At 43.1% G+C, this 25740-nt stretch overlaps 1 protein-coding gene across 1 annotated transcript; it reads right to left on the bottom strand.

Moving 5' to 3' along the window:
- DUOXA1 (dual oxidase maturation factor 1) lies at positions 1–23863 on the bottom strand. Its single transcript, XM_075273736.1, has 6 exons — positions 23723–23863; positions 21610–21667; positions 20953–21087; positions 20225–20438; positions 16951–17165; positions 1–176 (listed from the first exon to the last, which is right to left on the bottom strand). Exons 1-6 carry the CDS (start codon positions 23861–23863, stop codon positions 1–3), a joined length of 939 nt encoding a protein of 312 aa, XP_075129837.1.
- Between the last annotated feature and the right edge of the window lie 1877 nt (positions 23864–25740).

The raw sequence follows: 25740 nt of genomic DNA, 5'->3' as shown, positions 1-25740 counted from the left end.
TCATAATATCTGGGTTACAGTGCCTTCTTTGTTCTCGTCTGTCACAGAGTCATCTTCTTTGTTAGAATTATTGCATAAGTCCTCATTATCTTTAAAACCGAATAAACGCCGGAGAATATTTGGCCTTACTATGTGTATCGTCAATAGGATGATGCTGAGAACAAGGCTAAGCAAACCTAAAACAGAAGAGAAATTACGGTAATATAAAAAGACCATTACATCTAAACTATAGAAACATGAAGGAAATGTATTAAAATATACTTCTAATATCGTATTCTACATCTAGATCTGGTGTGTGAACACCTACATTTTTAACCCTTTCACTGCCAAGGGTCTCTGGAAATTTTGCACCTCCAGTAGCCAGAACAATTTTCACAGTTTTGAGATGGACAAATCAATCCTATATTGCAACATTAAAAAATCATCCAACCCCCCCATACCTATATATTTTCTTAAAGTAGACACCTGCAGCATTATCAGAATGCCACTTGGTACTGTATACGAACAGGGACCTTCATGCAATTTTGATTTAAAGTGAATGTTTTATGATAAAATGCAAATAAATGTATATTAGTTGTTAAAAGTGGAAACCAAACAATAAATTATATGTACAAAACCTCCTACAAAAAAGAGTTCAAAATGTGCAGAGTTCATTCATATCACTATGGCCTAAACCCGCATGCTCGTGTCTTCAGAAAATCACCAGAACTTTAAGGAACAAAAATCTGCTGTGAAGCTGGAAATGTTAAAAAAGTATCATCCTATAAAATGTAGGGATTACAGGACAGGGATTGGGTGAAATGTAAACTTTATTCACGACTTTGTGTATGTGTTGTGTGTGTTTGGTGTGACATTTTTTTTTGGCACTACGACCTGGACAATGGTATATGTCTGGCTGACAGCGCCAATAAACTTCCTGGTTATGTTTAGAGGGTATAACATAAGAATACCCCCTAGTAAGGCTCAGGGGGGAATTACATTATACTTGTATGTGACAATCAGTATACTCTCTGCTTGACATGCGGAGGGGAAATAGGTACTAAAGCCCCTCCCCCCCCCTCCTGGGGTCACATATAGGTTATGCACAGAGACAGAGAAAATGCTTCTCTGTCTCTGTGTGCACACTGCAGGAGTCCTCCTCCCCCCTCCCCTTCCTTATGGTTCACAAGACAGGAGGGGGGACACTTTAAAGTCCTGTATCTCAGGACTCCTTTGGGTTATGAACATAATTCTTCATGATAGCCCTTACAGATTTTGAGCAAATCAGTGTTAAAAATGCTATCGGGAATTGAGATCTTCAATGGGATCTCAATCCCCAATAGCGTTTTCAACAGTGAATCGCTTTGGCACAGTAAGGGTTAACATGAAGCCCTTGGTATCATTTTAAAGATGAGATTCTCATCTTTAAAATTAATCTATAATTATCTTCATAGCCCAAACGAGACCAGAGATATGGGCAATAGAAGTAAGCACGTAGTAGCTACGTCCTTGGCTAGACAAGTGACACCCTGGGAGGATGTAGAGCTACATGCTTGTCAAGAAAAGGGTTAAAGCACACCTTCAATTATAAAGGAACTTTTCATTAATGAATAGTACAGTTGAATATAAGACACTGTAATATATTTTATTGAAGAAATATGTTTCTTCACTTATAAGGCTGCTCTCTTTATATTTACTCAGATAGTTTATTTCCAAAGAATCTGCTTTGTATTCATATCACATATAGAAGTCTATTGAGAGGGGATGGGGAAGATGAGGCTGCTGCCCACAGAATTATTGCCTTCCTCTTTATAGAATAAAGCTAGGAGCTGATTTGCATGGTGCATGAGCTTTAACGCTGTGACCAGATTTTTCATGGGACTAGACTATCATTTTCAATTTTGAATAGGTCTAACCACTTTTTTTTAATTCTATTTATTTTTATATTTTTTTGCAATAGGCTAAAGGTACAGTTTTTATTCCATAGTATGTTACAATGTAAACTCAAATTTATTAATGTTTGTACAAAATTACATTAATTAAAATATGATACTAAGAAAGTATGTCAAACTAAAAAGCCAAATGGCACCATGCTCATTATCATGATCATTTCATTACCAAAACAATCACATAACCACAGAAATGTGTGATGTCATTTTAACTGAGTAATAGGACAATTTATGAATCACACACCAAATCAGAAAAAAAATATGTTATGATATTATTGCTGGAGCAGATATTGGCAAACTGTCAGGAACTGAGCTCACAGGGTCATCTACCCTTGGCTTCCCTGCTATGTTCTGCATCCTAGACCACTATGCCATTGAAGAAGCCTGTTTATTCTTTGCTTTGCTTAGCCTGGTCTTTTTTATTGGTGTGATTAGCTTATGGATTTCACCTCCTCTTTGGCTAATCACAGTATAGCAATCCCTATATAAACCCACAGCTTAGTCCATATTGTGCCTCATTATTCTGGCTGTCTGCTTCCTGTTGGCCCTGAGCCTCACAACTACTCTGCTGTTCCTGTGTACGAAATCCTGCATACATCTGACCACGGCTGATCCACTGCTTCTGTGTACAGAATCCTGCAAACATCTGACCATAGTTGCTTTTTACTCATGAGGTGCTATTCCTTTATATTTTGCTCTGCATCTACTACTGTTAAAGTACTGTGCCATTTGCCTCACCAATTGGACTCCAGATTGGATAACACACCGTTAGACAAGCATTGCAAAATCTGGCTGACAACAGAGTAGTAGAATGAGCTATCTAAACCTCACACAACACTGAAAGATAGATCCTGGGTACTTAAACATCTTCACCAACACCAGCCACGAAGTCAGATGGACTTGTGCTGAATTTGGACCCAAGTTATTACAACAGAAACTAGTATATGAAGTAAGTACTCTACATACTGAATTCAAACCAGAACCCATATCAAACTTTCAAGTCAGTTCTAAACCAGAGTGATGGATAAGAGAAGTTAACATTTACAACCCAAAAGGAAATACAGCAATCCAGCATGAGTGATCTGATTTCAGGAGCCAAGTACAAACTAATAGCAGGCACCTGTGTGGGAAGGTAATAGTTTAAATATCCATTCTTTGCTGCTGATTAAAGTTTCATAAGTTGGTACCATAACCTTAAGGCAACAACAGCTAGCTGTTTAGCACACTGACATTCCCAACAAGATCACTGAAAAATGAAACAAAAAAATAAAAATAAAATTGGATTTATTTTGATTTATTTCTATGACCACATGCTCTGGCTTTCCTTTCACCAAATACTTTTCAAAACACAGGATGGTTTTATGACAAGTTATCAGAAAGTAGTTTACAAACTATCATATTTGTGTCTATGTTTGACTAGCCTTTCAAGACTTTTTTGATTCAAGACAAATTGGGGTTCTTAACCAAAATTGAGAGCAGTTAAGAGTGGACATGTCTCAGATACGTCCTCCCTTAAATGCCCATGTTACACCATGTATGGATGTGATTTTTGAACAATAGCCACTTTACCCTAAACAGGGCACTTTATCTCATCTTCATCCCATAGTCACATTTACACATGTAAATTATATATGTTATAATTTATGAGTTAGTGCATATAATAGGGATCTCCATGCAAGAACAGGAAATGAGCTGCTTGCTCATCACAGAGCAGTCACCATAATGTCACAATTCACCAGTAATTGTAAGCCAGGAAATGACCACTGTCAGTGATTTTACCAGTTAGTTAGCTAAATAGTTAGATAGTTAGCTTTAGTAAGGCTATTTTTTGATATTGGTCTCTATGCTAATCAATGGAGTGAGAGCTGTCTATTCCCCTCACCACTGTGTTGGTAGTAATATGTTTTTTGGTTATCTTACTTAAAGACATGAAAGAGGTCCCCTAATGATTGGAGCCAATGCACCTTGAAATGCGTAGGAACTGGTAGGAACAATATATTTTCCTAAGGGTACAGTTTGGGACTGCCCTTGTTAGGGTTAGAGATATTTCTGGGACATAAGGACAGTCCTCTTGGGATAGTTCAGGGACTGTCTTGATCATCTATGACTTTATCATATTGTTAGTTACTAGAGATGAGCGAACAGTGTTCTATCGAACTCATGTTCGATCGGATATTAGGCTGTTCGGCATGTTCGAATCGAATCGAACACCGCGTGGTAAAGTGCGCCATTACTCGATTCCCCTCCCACCTTCCCTGGCGCCTTTTTTGCTCCAATAACAGCGCAGGGTAGGTGGGACAGGAACTACGACACCGGTGACGTTGAAAAAAGTAGGCAAAACCCATTGGCTGCCGAAAACATGTGACCTCTAATTTAAAAGAACAGCGACGCCCAGCTTCGCGTCATTCTGAGCTTGCAATTCACCGAGGACGGAGGTTTCCGTCCAGCTAGCTAGGGCTTAGATTCTGGGTAGGCAGGGACAGGCTAGGATAGGAAGGAGAAGACAACCAACAGCTCTTGTAAGAGCTAAATTCCAGGGAGAAGCTTGTCAGTGTAACGTGGCACTGACGGGCTCAATCGCCGCAACCCAGCTTTCCCAGGATCCTGAATGGAATACACTGTCAGTGTATTCCCGTATACCCGATATATACCCCGATACCCGTTCCAACGGTGTGCCCCCCCACCTTCACCCCAGAAATACCCTGCAAGTCCCCTAGCAATAGAATTGGGGCTATATACACCCACAATTTTTACTACTGGTATATAGTGCCATTGTCTGACTGGGAATTCAAAGAATATATTGGGAATACAAATACCCTCATTTCTTGCTACTGCCATATAGTGCCAGTTTCTGACTGGTAATTCAAAGAATATATTGGGGTTACGTGCACCCACAATTTTTACTACTGGTATACAGTGCCATTGTCTGACTGGGAATTCAAAGAATATATTGGGAATACAAATACCCTCATTTCTTGCTACTGCCATATAGTGCCAGTGTCTGACTGGGAATTCAAAGAATATATTGGGGTTACGTGCACCCACAATTTTTACTACTGGTATACAGTGCCATTGTCTGACTGGGAATTCAAAGAATATATTGGGAATACAAATACCCTCATTTCTTGCTACTGCCATATAGTGCCAGTGTCTGACTGGGAATTCAAAGAATATATTGGGGTTACGTGCACCCACAATTTTTACTACTGGTATACAGTGCCATTGTCTGACTGGGAATTCAAAGAATATATTGGGAATACAAATACCCTCATTTCTTGCTACTGCCATATAGTGCCAGTGTCTGACTGGGAATTCAAAGAATATATTGGGGTTACGTGCACCCACAATTTTTACTACTGGTATACAGTGCCATTGTCTGACTGGGAATTCAAAGAATATATTGGGAATACAAATACCCTCATTTCTTGCTACTGCCATATAGTGCCAGTGTCTGACTGGGAATTCAAAGAATATATTGGGGTTACGTGCACCCACAATTTTTACTACTGGTATACAGTGCCATTGTCTGACTGGGAATTCAAAGAATATATTGGGAATACAAATACCCTCATTTCTTGCTACTGCCATATAGTGCCAGTGTCTGACTGGGAATTCAAAGAATATATTGGGGTTACGTGCACCCACAATTTTTACTACTGGTATACAGTGCCATTGTCTGACTGGGAATTCAAAGAATATATTGGGAATACAAATACCCTCATTTCTTGCTACTGCCATATAGTGCCAGTGTCTGACTGGGAATTCAAAGAATATATTGGGGTTACGTGCACCCACAATTTTTACTACTGGTATACAGTGCCATTGTCTGACTGGGAATTCAAAGAATATATTGGGAATACAAATACCCTCATTTCTTGCTACTGCCCTATAGTGCCAGTGTCTGACTGGGAATTCAAAGAATATATTGGGGTTACGTGCACCCACAATTTTTACTACTGGTATACAGTGCCATTGTCTGACTGGGAATTCAAAGAATATATTGGGAATACAAATACCCTCATTTCTTGCTACTGCCATATAGTGCCAGTGTCTGACTGGGAATTCAAAGAATATATTGGGGTTACGTGCACCCACAATTTTTACTACTGGTATACAGTGCCATTGTCTGACTGGGAATTCAAAGAATATATTGGGAATACAAATACCCTCATTTCTTGCTACTGCCATATAGTGCCAGTGTCTGACTGGGAATTCAAAGAATATATTGGGGTTACGTGCACCCACAATTTTTACTACTGGTATACAGTGCCATTGTCTGACTGGGAATTCAAAGAATATATTGGGAATACAAATACCCTCATTTCTTGCTACTGCCATATAGTGCCAGTGTCTGACTGGGAATTCAAAGAATATATTGGGGTTACGTGCACCCACAATTTTTACTACTGGTATACAGTGCCATTGTCTGACTGGGAATTCAAAGAATATATTGGGAATACAAATACCCTCATTTCTTGCTACTGCCATATAGTGCCAGTGTCTGACTGGGAATTCAAAGAATATATTGGGGTTACGTGCACCCACAATTTTTACTACTGGTATACAGTGCCATTGTCTGACTGGGAATTCAAAGAATATATTGGGAATACAAATACCCTCATTTCTTGCTACTGCCATATAGTGCCAGTGTCTGACTGGGAATTCAAAGAATATATTGGGGTTACGTGCACCCACAATTTTTACTACTGGCATACAGTGCCATTGTCTGACTGGGAATTCAAAGAATATATTGGGAATACAAATACCCTCATTTCTTGCTACTGCCATATAGTGCCAGTGTCTGACTGGTAATTCAAAGAATATATTGGGGTTACGTGCACCCACAATTTTTACTACTGGTATACAGTGCCATTGTCTGACTGGGAATTCAAAGAATATATTGGGAATACAAATACCCTCATTTCTTGCTACTGCCATATAGTGCCAGTGTCTGACTGGGAATTCAAAGAATATATTGGGGTTACGTGCACCCACAATTTTTACTACTGGTATACAGTGCCATTGTCTGACTGGGAATTCAAAGAATATATTGGGAATACAAATACCCTCATTTCTTGCTACTGCCATATAGTGCCAGTGTCTGACTGGGAATTCAAAGAATATATTGGGGTTACGTGCACCCACAATTTTTACTACTGGTATACAGTGCCATTGTCTGACTGGGAATTCAAAGAATATATTGGGAATACAAATACCCTCATTTCTTGCTACTGCCATATAGTGCCAGTGTCTGACTGGGAATTCAAAGAATATATTGGGGTTACGTGCACCCACAATTTTTACTACTGGTATACAGTGCCATTGTCTGACTGGGAATTCAAAGAATATATTGGGAATACAAATACCCTCATTTCTTGCTACTGCCATATAGTGCCAGTGTCTGACTGGGAATTCAAAGAATATATTGGGGTTACGTGCACCCACAATTTTTACTACTGGTATACAGTGCCATTGTCTGACTGGGAATTCAAAGAATATATTGGGAATACAAATACCCTCATTTCTTGCTACTGCCATATAGTGCCAGTGTCTGACTGGTAATTCAAAGAATATATTGGGGTTACGTGCACCCACAATTTTTACTACTGGTATACAGTGCCATTGTCTGACTGGGAATTCAAAGAATATATTGGGAATACAAATACCCTCATTTCTTGCTACTGCCATATAGTGCCAGTGTCTGACTGGGAATTCAAAGAATATATTGGGGTTACGTGCACCCACAATTTTTACTACTGGTATACAGTGCCATTGTCTGACTGGGAATTCAAAGAATATATTGGGAATACAAATACCCTCATTTCTTGCTACTGCCATATAGTGCCAGTGTCTGACTGGGAATTCAAAGAATATATTGGGGTTACGTGCACCCACAATTTTTACTACTGGTATACAGTGCCATTGTCTGACTGGGAATTCAAAGAATATATTGGGAATACAAATACCCTCATTTCTTGCTACTGCCATATAGTGCCAGTGTCTGACTGGGAATTCAAAGAATATATTGGGGTTACGTGCACCCACAATTTTTACTACTGGTATACAGTGCCATTGTCTGACTGGGAATTCAAAGAATATATTGGGAATACAAATACCCTCATTTCTTGCTACTGCCATATAGTGCCAGTGTCTGACTGGGAATTCAAAGAATATATTGGGGTTACGTGCACCCACAATTTTTACTACTGGTATACAGTGCCATTGTCTGACTGGGAATTCAAAGAATATATTGGGAATACAAATACCCTCATTTCTTGCTACTGCCATATAGTGCCAGTGTCTGACTGGGAATTCAAAGAATATATTGGGGTTACGTGCACCCACAATTTTTACTACTGGTATACAGTGCCATTGTCTGACTGGGAATTCAAAGAATATATTGGGAATACAAATACCCTCATTTCTTGCTACTGCCATATAGTGCCAGTGTCTGACTGGGAATTCAAAGAATATATTGGGGTTACGTGCACCCACAATTTTTACTACTGGTATACAGTGCCATTGTCTGACTGGGAATTCAAAGAATATATTGGGAATACAAATACCCTCATTTCTTGCTACTGCCATATAGTGCCAGTGTCTGACTGGGAATTCAAAGAATATATTGGGGTTACGTGCACCCACAATTTTTACTACTGGTATACAGTGCCATTGTCTGACTGGGAATTCAAAGAATATATTGGGAATACAAATACCCTCATTTCTTGCTACTGCCATATAGTGCCAGTGTCTGACTGGGAATTCAAAGAATATATTGGGGTTACGTGCACCCACAATTTTTACTACTGGTATACAGTGCCATTGTCTGACTGGGAATTCAAAGAATATATTGGGAATACAAATACCCTCATTTCTTGCTACTGCCATATAGTGCCAGTGTCTGACTGGTAATTCAAAGAATATATTGGGGTTACGTGCACCCACAATTTTTACTACTGGTATACAGTGCCATTGTCTGACTGGGAATTCAAAGAATATATTGGGAATACAAATACCCTCATTTCTTGCTACTGCCATATAGTGCCAGTGTCTGACTGGGAATTCAAAGAATATATTGGGGTTACGTGCACCCACAATTTTTACTACTGGTATACAGTGCCATTGTCTGACTGGGAATTCAAAGAATATATTGGGAATACAAATACCCTCATTTCTTGCTACTGCCATATAGTGCCAGTGTCTGACTGGGAATTCAAAGAATATATTGGGGTTACGTGCACCCACAATTTTTACTACTGGTATACAGTGCCATTGTCTGACTGGGAATTCAAAGAATATATTGGGAATACAAATACCCTCATTTCTTGCTACTGCCATATAGTGCCAGTGTCTGACTGGGAATTCAAAGAATATATTGGGGTTACGTGCACCCACAATTTTTACTACTGGTATACAGTGCCAATTTCTAACTAGGAATTCAAAATGCGCAAGGCTCCCGGAAAGGGACGTGGACGAGGCCGTGGGCGAGGTCGGGGGAATGGTTCTGGGGAGCAAGGTAGCAGTGAAGCCACAGGGCGTCCCGTGCCTACTCCTGTGGGGCAGCAAGCATTGCGCCACTCCACAGTGCCAGGGTTGCTTGCCACATTAACTAAACTGCAGGGTACAAACCTTAGTAGGCCCGAGAACCAGGAACAGGTCTTGCAATGGCTGTCAGAGAACGCTTACAGCACATTGTCCAGCAGCCAGTCAGACTCTGCCTCCTCTCCTCCTATTACCCAACAGTCTTGTCTTCCTTCCTCCCAAAATTCCGAAGCTTTACAGAACAATAACCCAAACTGTCCCTGCTCCCCAGAGCTGTTCTCCGCTCCTTTCATTGTCCCTCAACCTGCCTCTCCACGTCACGATTCCACGAACCTAACAGAGGAGCATCTGTGTCCAGATGCTCAAACACTAGAGTCTCCTCCATCTCCGTTCGATTTGGTGGTGGATGACCAGCAACCCACCCTCATCGACGATGATGTGACGCAGTTGCCGTCAGGGCATCCAGTTGACTGGCGCATTGTGCGGGAGGAGGAGATGAGACAGGAGTTGGAAGAGGAAGTGGTGGATGATGAGGACACTGACCCGACCTGGACAGGGGGGATGTCAAGCGGGGAAAGTAGTGTGGATGTTGAGGCAGGTGCAGCACCAAAAAGGGTAGCTAGAGGCAGAGGCAGAGGTCAGCAGCTTAGGCGAAGCCAGGCCACACCCGGAATCTCCCAAGATGTTCCAGTTCGTACCCAGCCCCGAAAAACTCCCACCTCGAGGGCACGTTTCTCGAAGGTGTGGAGTTTTTTCAAGGAATGCGCCGAGGACAGATATAGTGTTGTCTGCACAATTTGCCTCTCGAAATTGATTAGGGGCTCTGAGAAGAGCAACCTGTCCACCACTTCAATGCGCCGTCATTTGGAATCCAAGCACTGGAATCAGTGGCAGGCAGCAACGGCAGGACAAAGGCCGCCTGCCGTTCACGCCACTGCCACTGCCTCTGCCTCTGCCTCTGCCACTGCCACTGCTGACTGTGCTGGCGATGCACTCCAGAGGACGAGCCAGGACACCACTTCATCTGCCTCCGCCACTTTGTTGACTTCTACCTCATCCTCCCCTGGTCCTGTCTTATCTCCTTCTCCTGCACCATCAAAGGCACCATCAGGCGTTTCTTTACAACAACCCACCATCTCTCAGACATTGGAGCGGCGGCAGAAATACACTGCTAACCACCCACACGCGCAAGCCTTGAACGCCAACATCGCTAAACTGCTGGCCCAGGAGATGTTGGCGTTCCGGCTTGTTGAAACTCCCGCCTTCCTGGACCTGATGGCAACTGCGGCACCTCGCTATGCCGTCCCTAGCCGTCACTACTTCTCCCGGTGTGCCGTCCCCGCCTTGCACCAGCACGTGTCACTCAACATCAGGCGGGCCCTTAGTTCCGCGCTTTGCACAAAGGTCCACTTGACCACCGACGCGTGGACAAGTGCATGCGGACAGGGACGCTACATTTCACTGACGGCACACTGGGTGAATGTAGTTGAGGCTGGGACTGCTTCCCAAACTGGCCCGGTGTACCTCGTCTCCCCGCCTAACATTCCTGGCAGGGACACGAGAAGAACACCCCCCTCCTCCTCCTCCTCTACCGCCTCCTCCTCCGCCACCGCCTCCTCCTCCGCCACCGCCTCCTCCTCCGCTGTTAGATTGACCCCAGCTACGAGTTGGAAACGTTGCAGCACTGGCGTTGGTAGACGTCAGCAGGCTGTGCTGAAGCTGATCAGCTTGGGGGACAGACAGCACACTGCCTCCGAGGTGAGGGATGCCCTCCTCGATGAGACGGCAATATGGTTTGAGCCGCTGCACCTGGGCCCAGGCATGGTCGTTTGTGATAACGGCCGGAACCTGGTAGCAGCTCTGGAGCTTGCCGGACTCCAACATGTTCCATGCCTGGCCCACGTCTTCAACCTAGTGGTGCAACGTTTCCTAAAGAGCTACCCCAATGTTCCAGAGCTACTGGTGAAAGTGCGGCGCATGTGCGCCCACTTTCGCAAGTCGACAGTAGCCGCTGCTAGCTTAAAATCTCTCCAGCAACGCCTGCATGTGCCACAACACCGGCTTTTGTGCGACGTCCCCACACGCTGGAACTCAACGTTTCAGATGTTGAATAGAGTGGTTGAGCAGCAGAGACCTTTGATGGAATACCAGCTACAAAACCCTAGGGTGCCACAAAGTCAGCTGCCTCAGTTTCACATCCATGAGTGGCCATGGATGAGAGACCTTTGTGACATCCTACGGGTGTTTGAGGAGTCCACAAGGAGGGTGAGCTCTGAGGATGCGATGGTGAGCCTTACAATCCCGCTCTTGTGTGTTCTGAGAGAATCCCTGATTGACATCAGGGATAACTCAGATCACACAGAGGAGTTAGGGATAGCATCCGATCCGTCACAGCTGGAGAGTAGGTCCACACATCTGTCCGCTTCACTGCGTTTAATGGAGGAGGAGGAGGAGGAGGAGGAGGAGGAAGAAGAGTTGTCCGATGATGTGATGGTGATACAGGAGGCTTCCGGGCAACTTCGAATCGTCCCATTGTTGCAGCGCGGATGGGTAGACATGGAGGATGAGGAGGAAATGGAGATTGAACTTTCCGGTGGGGCCAGAGGAGTCATGCCAACTAACACTGTGGCAGACATGGCTGAGTTCATGTTGGGGTGCTTTACAACCGACAAGCGTATTGTCAAAATCATGGAGGACAACCAGTACTGGATCTTTGCTATCCTTGACCCCCGGTATAAAAACAACATCTCGTCTTTTATTCCGGTAGAGGGGAGGGCCAATCGCATCAATGCTTGCCACAGGCAATTGGTGCAGAATATGATGGAGATGTTTCCAGCATGTGACAGTGGCGGCAGGGAGGGCAGTTCCTCCAGTAGGCAACCAAGTTCTCACCGGTCCACACAAACGAGGGGCACACTGTCTAAGGTCTGGGACACCTTGATGGCACCCCCTCGCCAAAGTGCCGCCACGGAGGGTCCTAGTGTCACCAGGCGTGAGAAGTATAGGCGCATGTTGCGGGAATACCTTTCCGACCACAGCCCTGTCCTCTCCGACCCCTCTGCGCCCTACACGTATTGGGTGTCGAAGTTGGACCTGTGGCTTGAACTTGCCCTATATGCCTTGGAGGTGCTGTCCTGTCCTGCCGCCAGCGTCCTATCTGAGAGGGTGTTCAGTGCAGCCGGTGGCATCATCACTGACAAGCGCACCCGTCTGTCAGCTGAGAGTGCCGACCGGCTCACTTTGATAAAAATGAACCACCACTGGGTAGAGCCGTCATTTTTGTGCCCACCTGTGTAAAGCACCCCAACATGAAACTCCATGTCTGTACTCAACCTCTCCAATTCCTCCGCATCCTCATACTCATCCACCATAAGCGTTGCACAATTCTGCTAATACTAGGCTCCCTCCAACATGATTTCCCCCAACTCTGCTGGTTAGAGGCTCCCTCCACCCTGATTTCCACCAACTCTGCTGGTTAGAGGCTCCCTCCACCCTGCTTTCCCACAACTCTGCTGGTTAGTGGCTCCTTCCACCATGAATTTGCCCAAACTGGGCTGTTTAGAGGCTCCCTCCACCATGAATTGGTCCAAACTGGGCTGGTTAGAGGCTCCCTCCACCATTAATTGGTCCAAACTGGGCTGGTTAGAGGCTCCCTCCACCATGAATTTCCCAAAACTTGGCTGTTTAGAGGCTCCCTCCACCATTAATTGGTCCAAACTGGGCTGGTTAGAGGCTCCCTCCACCATGAATTGGTCCAAACTGGGCTGGTTAGAGGCTCCCTCCACCATTAATTGGTCCAAACTGGGCTGGTTAGAGGCTCCCTCCACCATTAATTGGTCCAAACTGGGCTGGTTAGAGGCTCCCTCCACCATGAATTTGCCCAAACTGGGCTGGTTAGAGGCTCCCTCCACCATGAATTTGCCCAAACTGGGCTGTTTAGAGGCTCCCTCCACCATGAATTGGTCCAAACTGGGTTTTTTAGAGGCTCCCTCCACCATGAATTGGTCCAAACTGGGCTGGTTAGAGGCTCCCTCCACCATGAATTTCCCAAAACTTGGCTGTTTAGAGGCTCCCTCCACCATGAATTGGTCCAAACTGGGCTGGTTAGAGGCTCCCTCCACCATTAATTGGTCCAAACTGGGCTGGTTAGAGGCTCCCTCCACCATGAATTTGCCCAAACTGGGCTGTTTAGAGGCTCCCTCCACCATGAATTTGCCCAAACTGGGCTGGTTAGAGGCTCCCTCCACCATGAATTGGTCCAAACGGGTTTTTAGAGGCTCCCTTCACCATGAATTGGTCCAAACTTGGCTGTTTAGAGGCTCCCTCCACCATGAATTGGTCCAAACTGGGGTGGTTAGAGGCTCCCTCCACCATTAATTGGTCCAAACTGGGCTGGTTAGAGGCTCCCTCCACCATTAATTGGTCCAAACTGGGCTGGTTAGAGGCTCCCTCCACCATGAATTGGTCCAAACTGGGGTTTTTAGAGGCTCCCTCCACCATGAATTGGTCCAAACTTGGCTGTTTAGAGGCTCCCTCCACCATTAATTGGTCCAAACTGGGCTGGTTAGAGGCTCCCTCCACCATGAATTGGTCCAAACTGGGTTTTTTAGAGGCTCCCTCCACCATGAATTTGCCCAAACTGGGCTGTTTAGAGGCTCCCTCCACCATGAATTGGTCCAAACTGGGTTTTTTAGAGGCTCCCTCCACCATGAATTGGTCCAAACTGGGCTGGTTAGAGGCTCCCTCCACCATGAATTGGTCCAAACTGGGGTGGTTAGAGGCTCCCTCCACCATTAATTGGTCCAAACTGGGCTGGTTAGAGGCTCCCTCCACCATTAATTGGTCCAAACTGGGCTGGTTAGAGGCTCCCTCCACCATGAATTTGCCCAAACTGGGCTGGTTAGAGGCTCCCTCCACCATGAATTGGTCCAAACTGGGGTGGTTAGAGGCTCCCTCCACCATTAATTGGTCCAAACTGGGCTGGTTAGAGGCTCCCTCCACCATTAATTGGTCCAAACTGGGCTGGTTAGAGGCTCCCTCCACCATTAATTGGTCCAAACTGGGCTGGTTAGAGGCTCCCTCCACCATGAATTTGCCCAAACTGGGCTGTTTAGAGGCTCCCTCCACCATGAATTTGCCCAAACTGGGCTGGTTAGAGGCTCCCTCCACCATGAATTGGTCCAAACTGGGGTGGTTAGAGGCTCCCTCCACCATTAATTGGTCCAAACTGGGCTGGTTAGAGGCTCCCTCCACCATTAATTGGTCCAAACTGGGCTGGTTAGAGGCTCCCTCCACCATGAATTTGCCCAAACTGGGCTGTTTAGAGGCTCCCTCCACCATGAATTTGCCCAAACTGGGCTGGTTAGAGGCTCCCTCCACCATGAATTGGTCCAAACTGGGGTTTTTAGAGGCTCCCTCCACCATGAATTGGTCCAAACTGGGGTTTTTAGAGGCTCCCTCCACCATGAATTGGTCCAAACTGGGGTGGTTAGAGGCTCCCTCCACCATTAATTGGTCCAAACTGGGCTGGTTAGAGGCTCCCTCCACCATTAATTGGTCCAAACTGGGCTGGTTAGAGGCTCCCTCCACCATGAATTTGCCCAAACTGGGCTGTTTAGAGGCTCCCTCCACCATGAATTTGCCCAAACTGGGCTGGTTAGAGGCTCCCTCCACCATGAATTGGTCCAAACTGGGGTTTTTAGAGGCTCCCTCCACCATGAATTGGTCCAAACTGGGGTGGTTAGAGGCTCCCTCCACCATTAATTGGTCCAAACTGGGCTGGTTAGAGGCTCCCTCCACCATGAATTGGTCCAAACTGGGGTTTTTAGAGGCTCCCTCCACCATGAATTGGTCCAAACTTGGCTGTTTAGAGGCTCCCTCCACCATTAATTGGTCCAAACTGGGCTGGTTAGAGGCTCCCTCCACCATGAATTGGTCCAAACTGGGTTTTTTAGAGGCTCCCTCCACCATGAATTTGCCCAAACTGGGCTGTTTAGAGGCTCCCTCCACCATGAATTGGTCCAAACTGGGTTTTTTAGAGGCTCCCTCCACCATGAATTGGTCCAAACTTGGCTGTTTAGAGGCTCCCTCCACCATTAATTGGTCCAAACTGGGCTGGTTAGAGGCTCCCTCCACCATGAATTGGTCCAAACTGGGTTTTTTAGAGGCTCCCTCCACCATGAATTTGCCCAAACTGGGCTGTTTAGAGGCTCCCTCCACCATGAATTGGTCCAAACTGGGTTTTTTAGAGGCTCCCTCCACCATGAATTGGTCCAAACTGGGCTGGTTAGAGGCTCCCTCCACCATGAATTGGTCCAAACTGGGGTGGTTAGAGGCTCCCTCCACCATTAATTGGTCCAAACTGGGCTGGTTAGAGGCTCCCTCCACCATTAATTGGTCCAAACTGGGCTGGTTAGAGGCTCCCTCCACCATGAATTTGCCCAAACTGGGCTGGTTAGAGGCTCCCTCCACCATGAATTGGTCCAAACTGGGTTTTTTAGAGGCTCCCTCCACCATGAATTTGCCCAAACTGGGCTGGTTAGAGGCTCCCTCCACCATGAATTGGTCCAAACTGGAGTTTTTAGAGGCTCCCTCCACCATGAATTTGCCCAAACTCTGCTGGTTAGAGGCTCAATCCACCCTGATTTTCAAAACAAATGTTGGTGCCAACCTCAACTTACTACAAGGGCCAAATTCACTGCTGGTGACAAGCTCTCCTCACTGCAAGTGCCAAATACACATGTTTCAAGGTGTTTTCCTACTGTCAGAGAGGTGGTATTGAGTGTGTAAAGTGTGTAGTTGTTAGGCTGTGATGTTGGGGTAATAGAGGGTCTTTGGTGTGTTAGATGCCCCCAGACATGCTTCCCCTGCTGTCCCAGTGTCATTCCAGAGGTGTTGGCATCATTTCCTGGGGTGTCATAGTGGACTTGGTGACCCTCCAGACACGGATTTGGGTTTCCCCCTTAACGAGTATCTGTTCCCCATAGACTATAATGGGGTTCGAAACCCGTTCGAACACACGAACATTGAGCGGCTGTTCGAATCGAATTTCGAACCTCGAACATTTTAGTGTTCGCTCATCTCTATTAGTTACCTATGTGACTACAGCCTAGGAGCTGACCATTTTTCTTTCCTTGGTGTTCACTGGGTTATATATTCTTTTATTGTACTGAGCCTCTATATATTGAGATCATTATCCTGATTGTATTATATACCATTTTGTGGCAGGTTTGCATATATTTATATTGATTGGCTGTTTTGGGGGTATTTGAATAAATGCTACGTTTTATACATGTGTGCATCACTGCTCAGTTGCTATTTAATAATCTGTTGTTACTGTGACATTGTTCATCACCTATTGATGGATTACTGTCCTAGTGTGCCTTTTTGCTTTATTTGTAAGCTAACTCTGTCCCTTGCATGCATTTTCAAAAACATTGAAGCCTAAATGAAACTGAATTTAAGAAATAAAACAAAATACCTGTTGCAAAACTCAGCCAGAATGAAAGTCCAAATCTTGTACGTAGAATGGTGGTTCCAAAGTGAATGCTGCATTCAGGTGCCTGTCTGACGGTTGCAAATGATATGAGTGATAATATTATGCACACCGCAGTTGCAAAGAGCATGTAGATTCCATAGACCAGGAAGGGCATGCAGAAAAGGACATTGCTGAGAATCCAAGAGCAAAATGCAGCCCTGTAATAAATGTACAGTCACATAAATGTACAGTCACAATTTCTAGACCATGACATGTTCAGATAGTAAATGAGTTATGAACAGCTCCATATTAAAACAGATTGTTCCAAAATCCAGATCCAGTGAACATTCACTGGCCTTTTGGATAATATTGTCAAAGCCATCCAGGATACTTATTGCCAAATATGAGGGTTCATTTGCATTTGCCGTATTTGCCACATTTGAATAAATATATATATATATATATATATATATATATATATATATATATATATATATATATATTAACCTCTCTTTGTAATTCAGGGAGAAAATATGGGGAATCTGAAGCACTGATAGTAAAAAGAAATCTTACATAAGGTGTATGATCTTGAATACTAAATAAGAGATTTCCTATATGACCTTATTATCTGACGCATTTCCCCCCCATATAAATAATTGTCCAAATTAGGGGTTCATCAGAGGTACATAAGTAATGATTGTTGGAATATAAAGAATAAGTAATAGGGGAATGGAGTTTCTGCTAAAATTGCTTGCATAACAACATTAGCTTTATTCTACATTTTCTCAGATTCTAGAGAGATAGTGTAACATCTCTGCCTGTTCGGGTCACTGCACCACCCTCTGCTCGTGTGCTGCGGAGCAGGAGGCTGGTGCAGTTTGGTTCTTGGCTTAGAGTTTTTGGTCGCACTGTGTGAACACTGCTCTAGTCCTGTGATTGCATTTGCACCACACCCGTCTTCTGCCCTTGTTGCCTCTGTCCATTTAGTGGTTAATTTTGTCTTGCCTGTGATTGACAGCTGCCTTCCTGTCAACTCCATGGGCAGGTTCTTCCTTCCTATATAGCCTTGGCTCTCATTCACACCATTGCTTGCTATTGCCGTGTGCATACTTTCTCTTACTGTCCCTGTTTTGCTTACATTATTATCCTTGACCTTTGGCCTTCCTCACTGACTATTCTTTTGACTCCGATTTGGCACTGCATCGCTCGACTGTTACCGAACCCTGGCTAGCTGACCTCCCTTTGTTGTTGTTCGTCTTGTCTGCGTTTTGTGTTTCACGTATTCAGGGAGGGACCGTCCTCGTGGTTGCCGCCTATTACGTAGGATAGGGTCTGGCAATAGGAAGGGAAAGTTGGGGGCTTCAGCTTAGGGCTCACTGTCTCTTGTGCCCCTTCCCAGGATTTAAACAGTTACTGGGAATTGCTGTCCTAGCAATTCCCTTACAGATAGCGGATAAGGAGTCCCCATTTCATTCTAGCATAGCATTCTATCTCCACTACCATTCCCCATTTGAATTTCTCCTTAAATAAAATTAAAAAACAGCACGATAGCCGACAATGAGTATTTGCCTGTATCTTTTAATACCTATCTATAGTGGCTTTGCAGTACTTGACACAAATTGTTTTTACTCTTCATTGTGTTGCAGAAATCTATGGGTGATTATAGCTATGGGCAAATCAATAGTTGATTACATATGAAAATAATTACGCCACATACTGCACATGTGAAAATAGTCACACCACATACTAAGTCAAATGAATACTGTATATACTGATTACACTATACACTGTGCCCTCTGAATATCTAATAATTACGTCATACATTGTATGGTAATTATACCCCAGTTATGGTATCTGAATTTCTTGTAACTGTACCACACACTGTACCCCTGAATATAGTTATTGCACTACAGACTGTTCCCCCAGATGTAATGCAATTACACTACTCATTTTACCCTCTGAATATACTGTATTTACACCATACACTGTGTCCCCTGATTATATAGTGATTGCACAACACTCTACTCTTTGAATATACTGTATATACATAATACACTGAGTCCTTGATTATGAAGTGATTATATCACAATCTGAATATATAGTAATTGCACCACACTCCTGAAAATTACATTACACCATTCATTGTGAGTCCTGAAATGAATCACATCACAATGTGTCCACTAAATGTGTATTAATTACATCACACATTGTGCCCCTTGACTATATTGTAATTATGCCATAGTCTGTTCCCCTGAATATAGCAATTACACCACTCACTGTGTCCCCTGAAATCACTATAATTACAACACTCACTGTTTCTACTGAAATTAATCATGCCATAAATTGTCTCTCTAAATATTACTATAATCACATAATTTATTGTGCCTACTGAAATTAATCCCACTACACATTGTTTTCCCTGAAAATATAGTGATTATGCAACATACTGTGCCCTCTGAGCATATACTTGCACCACATACAGTACTGTGCCCTCGTATAATTAAACATAGCCCTCACCGTGGCCCGCTGAATATACACTACATTCTGTACTGACTGAATATATATTAATGTTATCACACAATGCACTCCCTGAATACAGTGTGATTACAGTACATTACTGAATATGTAGTAATTACACCACAGATTGTGCCCCCTGAATATATAGTACTTACAGCACACACTGTATCCCCTGAATATATATAGTAACTACACTACATACTGCGGCTCCTGAATATATTGTCATTACACCAAAAATTGTAACCCCTAAATATGTAGCAATTACACTACATTACTCAATATATAGTAATTACAGCAAACACTGTGCCCCTGGAATATATAGTACTTACACAACATGCAGTGCCCCCCCAAATATACTGTGATTACACCCTAAACTATGTCTGAGAATGAGTAGTAATTATACCACATACTGTGCCCCCTAAATATATATAGTAACTACACTACATACTGTACCCCCTGACTATATGGTACAGTGTGCCCTCTCGTGTACATTGCTGAATATATAATAATTCCACCACTGATTGTGCCCCCTGACTATATGGTAATTATACCACACACTGTGCCCTCTTAATAGCAATTACACCACGTTACAGAATATATAATAATTCCACCACCGATGGTGCCCCCTGACTATATGGTAATTACTCACTGCACCCCCATAATACACAGTCAGTGTGCTACATACCACTACATCTCCCTCATTATCTGATCTGACTTAATCCCAGCACATGATTATTAGATTTTTCATTGTAAATCTTACCACATTATTGCTGAAGAGTAGTACGTGGATACGCAGTATTGCTGATGTAGGCTGCACGGGCTCTTGCTGTTGAATTTCTCAGCTACATATAATATAGGGCTTGGTAGACCCCTCTCTAATCCTTCTTGATAATCTATATCATACTGAATCCTTGACTCCCAAGAAAACCTTTCATTGTAATTGATGGTCTCATTCAGCTGGTGCACTGGATCTCCTATATAGAGAAGAATGGCCAATTTCAGATTTCGTATATTTGTTTTTATTAATAAAATGCAAAAACTGAAGTGGTAAAAATCCTTGACGAACAAATTATCGTTGTCTGCTTAAACAATTTATTGCTATCCAGTTTCTGGGTAATATTGCTGAGTTTACAACTATGTACATTCTCTGTGGCAAAACATTCTCTGCTAGCTATGACATGAATGCTTTTACACTAGTTTCCCCATTTATTGTAACAGGCCCATTCTTCCCATGTGCCCTCTATAATACAGGTGACTTTTTATGTTGCCTTTGTACCCTGTGAAGCTCCGAGGCCCTGTGGTGATCACTACCTTTGCACCTATTAAAGCTACGCTCCCGGATTACCCATAATGTTACGTTGCAATTGTTGGCAAAGAACTCTATTTGTTCTTAAAGCGAAACTTCAATAACTATATACACCCTTAATATCTGACATTAGAAACATACTGCACTTCTTGTAGAGACATTACTGTAATGGAAGCTCTTACCTGCTAGGGTTATGTTTACACCCCGTAAGCCGACCCACAATCCAATACTGGCATTCACCATGGTATTACTAAATGATTTATACACCGTTTTTGTGGATACAGATCCAACTTCCCAGTCCCTGGTAAAATTAACAGCTGCAAATAATGTAGAAAGTAAATTGGTTAGTAAAATTTACAATAATATATGTGGTTTTATGTATTTTTCAGTCTACATTCCTCTACATAATATCAAATACCAGCAAGGAACTGAATAGATCTTCTTATCTCTAGGCCTGTTGCCTGGGTTGTACAGAATTAGGCCCCATGTATTAGGCCCCATGCACACAATAGTGAAAAACAGACGTGTAACGGCTTTTTTCTTAACAACTGTTACATAACAAAGGGAGTGAAGAAGGAAACACAATGTTCTTTTAATGTAACATTTTAACAGGGCACTAAAAGATAGAACATGTCGTATTTTTGTCTGTTTTTGTGGACAGACCAATACAAGTGTATGGGAAGACAAAATAGGACAATGGAAGTAATAGTAGTAGTCTATGTATTGACTGGTAAGTTGTTATATAGATGTAGTTTAACAAGTCTAACAGTCACAACAGTTCGAGGTATACTCTATTGCTGTAAGTACTGTATCTAAAAATACTTCCCATAAAAACTTACCTATAATGACAGCACCAATAAACAGACTGGTCAACATCCTCACTAACCAAAAAGATCTCTGGAAATAGTAAATGACATGTTACAATGTGTCGCTGGGAGAGTATTTCATTATATAAGAACTTTTAGACTTTGAGTATTACTTTACTAAAATGTCAATGAAATGGCTTTAGTATCACAGATGTTATAAAGTACCTAAAGGTATATAGTAAGGGACAAAGGGAAATTTAAGGAATGGCGAGTCGTTTGCCAGTCGTTTTTCTTTCTATTTCTGTCTGTCATTAAATATAAAGCATTTTATACAAGTCGTACTATTACTTATAACCCACACCTCAGCTCCTGCAGAACCTGTATTCATGTGTGACAGTTGTATCTGACCAATTGTTATAAGTTTCAGCTGGACACAGTGATGATATTATCATGCACTTGTCCAGACTTCTCGTGCTAGACATAAAAACAGCTATAGCTATAGGGCGAATAGAAATTGCTGTTGCTACCATATTTTGCACAATGCACAGGAAAGCTACAAAAAATCTGAATGGGATAGTATTAGAAAGACTGCATTTTCACTCTTACTGTATGTATTCTGCGAATTGGTACAATCACAGCAATACCCAATTAAGGCCGAGAACCCACAGGCCAGAAATTGTGGCATTGTACAGTACATGCAAACTGGATGGGATTCATGCGACTCCCATGCCCACTTTGCAGTTAAAACTGCAGCACAGACATGCTGCGATTTCCAAAACCGGCACGGTTTTGGAAATTGCAGCATGTTAATTATATCTACAGAAGCACCGGCACCTTTACCGTAGATATAATGGTAACAAAGTCCACAGAGGAAAACTCCGAACTTTCTGTTCAAAGTACTGCGGGAAGAACCGTGATGTGTTCCCGCCACGGTTTTTCCTGCTGTAGCATTGCATATCATCTTATCAGGGGTGAACCTAGCTTTTTTTCCGCCTGAGGTGGACGAAAGAAAGCCGCCCCCCCCCCCCCGGGAGGAGGGGCGGAGCGGAGGGGGCGGGGCGGAGGGGAGGCCGCTGGAGCAGCGCTGCGTCCACAGGGCCTCCCCAATCCACTGCTCGCTTCCCGTACCGGGCTGCCGAGACGGTGACGCTAAGCCTGTCCTGGACTGGCTTAGGCCAGCAAAAATGCGGTCGCTTCAGGTCGCCTCATGAGATGTGCGGCACTGCATCTTATGAGGCCTCATGTAGTTTTTGCTTTAACATGTTACAAAAATCCAAAATTTCCATGTATGAGGCTTTTTTGTAGTACAACTGGTTGGTTGTTATTAATGCTATTTTAAGAATGGTTTGGCATTTTTTTTTTTTTATTCAATTTTTGGGAGTAGACGAAGCAGAAAAAAAAATAGTAGGTGTACCAGGTCTTTGACATTCATCATATGAGACAAATGTTTTGGATTCTATAGAAGCTTGTAACAGGCCTGCGAGCTAGCTGCAGATCGCCACTCCCAGATCTCCCTCCAAGGGATAGCTAGTCTTCAAATTCCTCAGTCACAATTGACCAAGGCATCTGAAAGGTTAATGCTACAATCAGAGAGGACAGTGTTGTAGGGTTGATTTCAGAACATACAGCATATGGAGCTATAACACAAGTATGAACATGAGACCACTTTGAATGCCTCTTTTGCTCTCTTAGGCAGTGTTCACACGGAAGAATTTGCTGTGGATTTTGTGGTGGATTTCGCCCCCGAATCTGGAGCAGATTCCTCCTGGAATCAGCTTCCCATTGTTTTCAAAAAAAAAAGAAGCATCCTGCTTGATCTTGCCGCAGATTCCGCAGGTTCTTAGCTCAGACTCCCTTCTGAATAGGCTCATTTATCCGGGGCTAATCAGGAGCGGGATGCTGATGCCATGGCTAGACCAGGGGAAAAACGCCGGCGGTGAAAATGAATTCCTCTTCGTTTTCAACCATGCGAACATACCCTTAATGTTTCTTATTTCTCGAGGGCTTGGACATAGGTAGGGATTCCCACATACTTTTGTTATTTTAGGGATAACAATGTGAACCCACCTGGACAGAACCTATAATGTAGCACAATACTATAAACATGCAAACACTATGCTACAATTAAATATATATATAGTCTTACCAATTTTCCTCTGATCCCAGGTAATATGATGATAAAAGTAGCAGCAGTAACTAAACATATTATTACAATCTCAACAACTCTGGTGTCAAAAAGGAATGGAGTTCTCCACAAGGAATAAAATGGGAAAACATTTGTTTGCATGATAATTTATTTATTGACCAGGAAACCTGAAAATAGTAAAGTAGAATTTGTCAAAAAAGCAGGTAGGACTATTAAATCATTATCTTATCTTATTTTATCTTAATGCTGCCATTTCTTATTGTCATGTCATTGTATGATGTACTTTTCACTCATTGTATAATGCAAGGCTCTTTTTCATGTTTATCAAATGATAACAACATTTACATGGTTTGTGGGTGGCTTTTACAATGAATTGGTAAACTTTAAAGGGATTCTATCATTAAAAACCATTTTTTCTGTGGATAAGATGTCGGAATAGCCTTAAGAAAGGCTATTCGTCTCTTACCTTTAGATGGGATCTACGCCGCGCCGTTCCTTAGAAATACCGGTTTCTTCCGACTTTCTTCCGCGGCGTCACCTCTGTCGGCTCTAACACTAGTAGAGCCGACTGCACATGCGCAGCCATAGTTCCGAGGCCGCAATTGCGCGCATGCGCAGTTGGCTCTACTGGTGTCAGAGCCAACAGAGATGACGCAGCCGAAGAAAGAAGGGAAGGATCCAGCAGAAGATAGAGGCGGCGCAGGATCCTGTTCTCTGGCAGCCGTGGGGACGCCCTCATCGCATTTTCAGATCTGGGGCCCGCCCCCATTGCTGCCAGAGAATTAATTTACATACCGGTAAAAACCGGTATTTCTAAGGAACGGCGCAGCGGAGATCCCATCTAAAAGTAAGAGACAAATAGCCTTTCTAAAGGCTATTCCGATGTGTTATCCACACAAAAAAAAAAGGTTTTTAATGGTAGAATCCCTTTAAGCTAACAATTGTTAGAAGTTAATATATACTTTACCTCTGGCGAAAACCTTAAAATCCAATTTTAGACCGCACCCAACTATCTCAATAGTTCTCAAAAGGCTTTGCATACCCAGGTGCCAACATTATGTTTGTAAAGAAATACACTTGTACTTCTATGTATGTTTTCAATATTATCCCTGCCCACTAACAGTGTACATTACCTCATCATAGAGTAAATAAATATAGTGTATATACAGTCATATATAGTCTTATCAAACACCATATGATGCCCAGTGAATAAATATCACCTCCAGAGAATCGTTGTTTTTCTAAAACCTCATTTAACCATAATAAATGTTTTTTCATTATTAAGAGTGCACTGTTATACATACAGATAATAACACAGATATGGTAATGGAATCCCATGTACTATTTATAGAGTCATTAACCAAGTGATAAAAATAAATAAGTTTCTCTTATTAGCTGACTAACGCTATCTTTTGCTTTCGTTCCCATATTTGGCAATTCTCCTGTTTGCCCTATTAAGCCACGCCTTTGGGTGTCAGCATGTCTAATAGATAGCTTGTCTCACTCTAAAATGCTTAAGGGTGTTTTGTAGGTAGAGCACAGGGTTGCACCTATTCATGGAATACGTGGAATATTGCAGACACATTTCCTGTGATGCAGATTAAGTAACATGACTTTCATATACTTATAATTGTTTTCAGCAGACACCCTTAATGCATAAGTCTCTAATGATAAAGATAACAATAGACTTCCTAGTGCTGTTTCAGGTAATATAATAAAGCTCGGGGCATGCCTTGCCATGTGCCTAAAAAAAAAGTTAGGACATAATAAATAAAAGAAAAAAAAATTAAGGATAAGGCCCCTTGTAGTAAGCTGCAGCGATAAAGCGCTGTGGAAATGCGTTGCGTTTTTTTTTTCCGCAATGCTTTTTACAGAAAGTCTGCAGAGTTTTCTTCTATTACACCTATATGGAAAACACCAGCGTTTTTGTAGGTATAATTGACGCAATGGTTTTTGAAATTGTATCATTTGCGCTGTGGGTATTTTTCTGCAATGTGTGAATGGGATTATCCAGTATC

The sequence above is a fragment of the Leptodactylus fuscus genome, chromosome 5, assembly GCF_031893055.1.
Source record: "Leptodactylus fuscus isolate aLepFus1 chromosome 5, aLepFus1.hap2, whole genome shotgun sequence".
NCBI lineage: Eukaryota > Metazoa > Chordata > Amphibia > Anura > Leptodactylidae > Leptodactylus > Leptodactylus fuscus.
This window is presented reverse-complemented; position numbering and strand designations above follow the sequence as displayed.

Bases quoted from the DNA above. Each gene is read 5' to 3' on its own strand.
- DUOXA1 (XM_075273736.1), bottom strand. From the start codon at position 23,863: ATGCAAACAAATGTTTTCCCATTTTATTCCTTGTGGAGAACTCCATTC. The intron at 21,088-21,609 runs GTAAGTTTTTAT...CATTATTTGCAG, and splicing joins TATTGGTGCTGTCATTATAG to CTGTTAATTTTACCAGGGAC. The intron at 17,166-20,224 runs GTAAGATTTACA...CATTTATTACAG, and splicing joins TACTCTTCAGCAATAATGTG to GGCTGCATTTTGCTCTTGGA.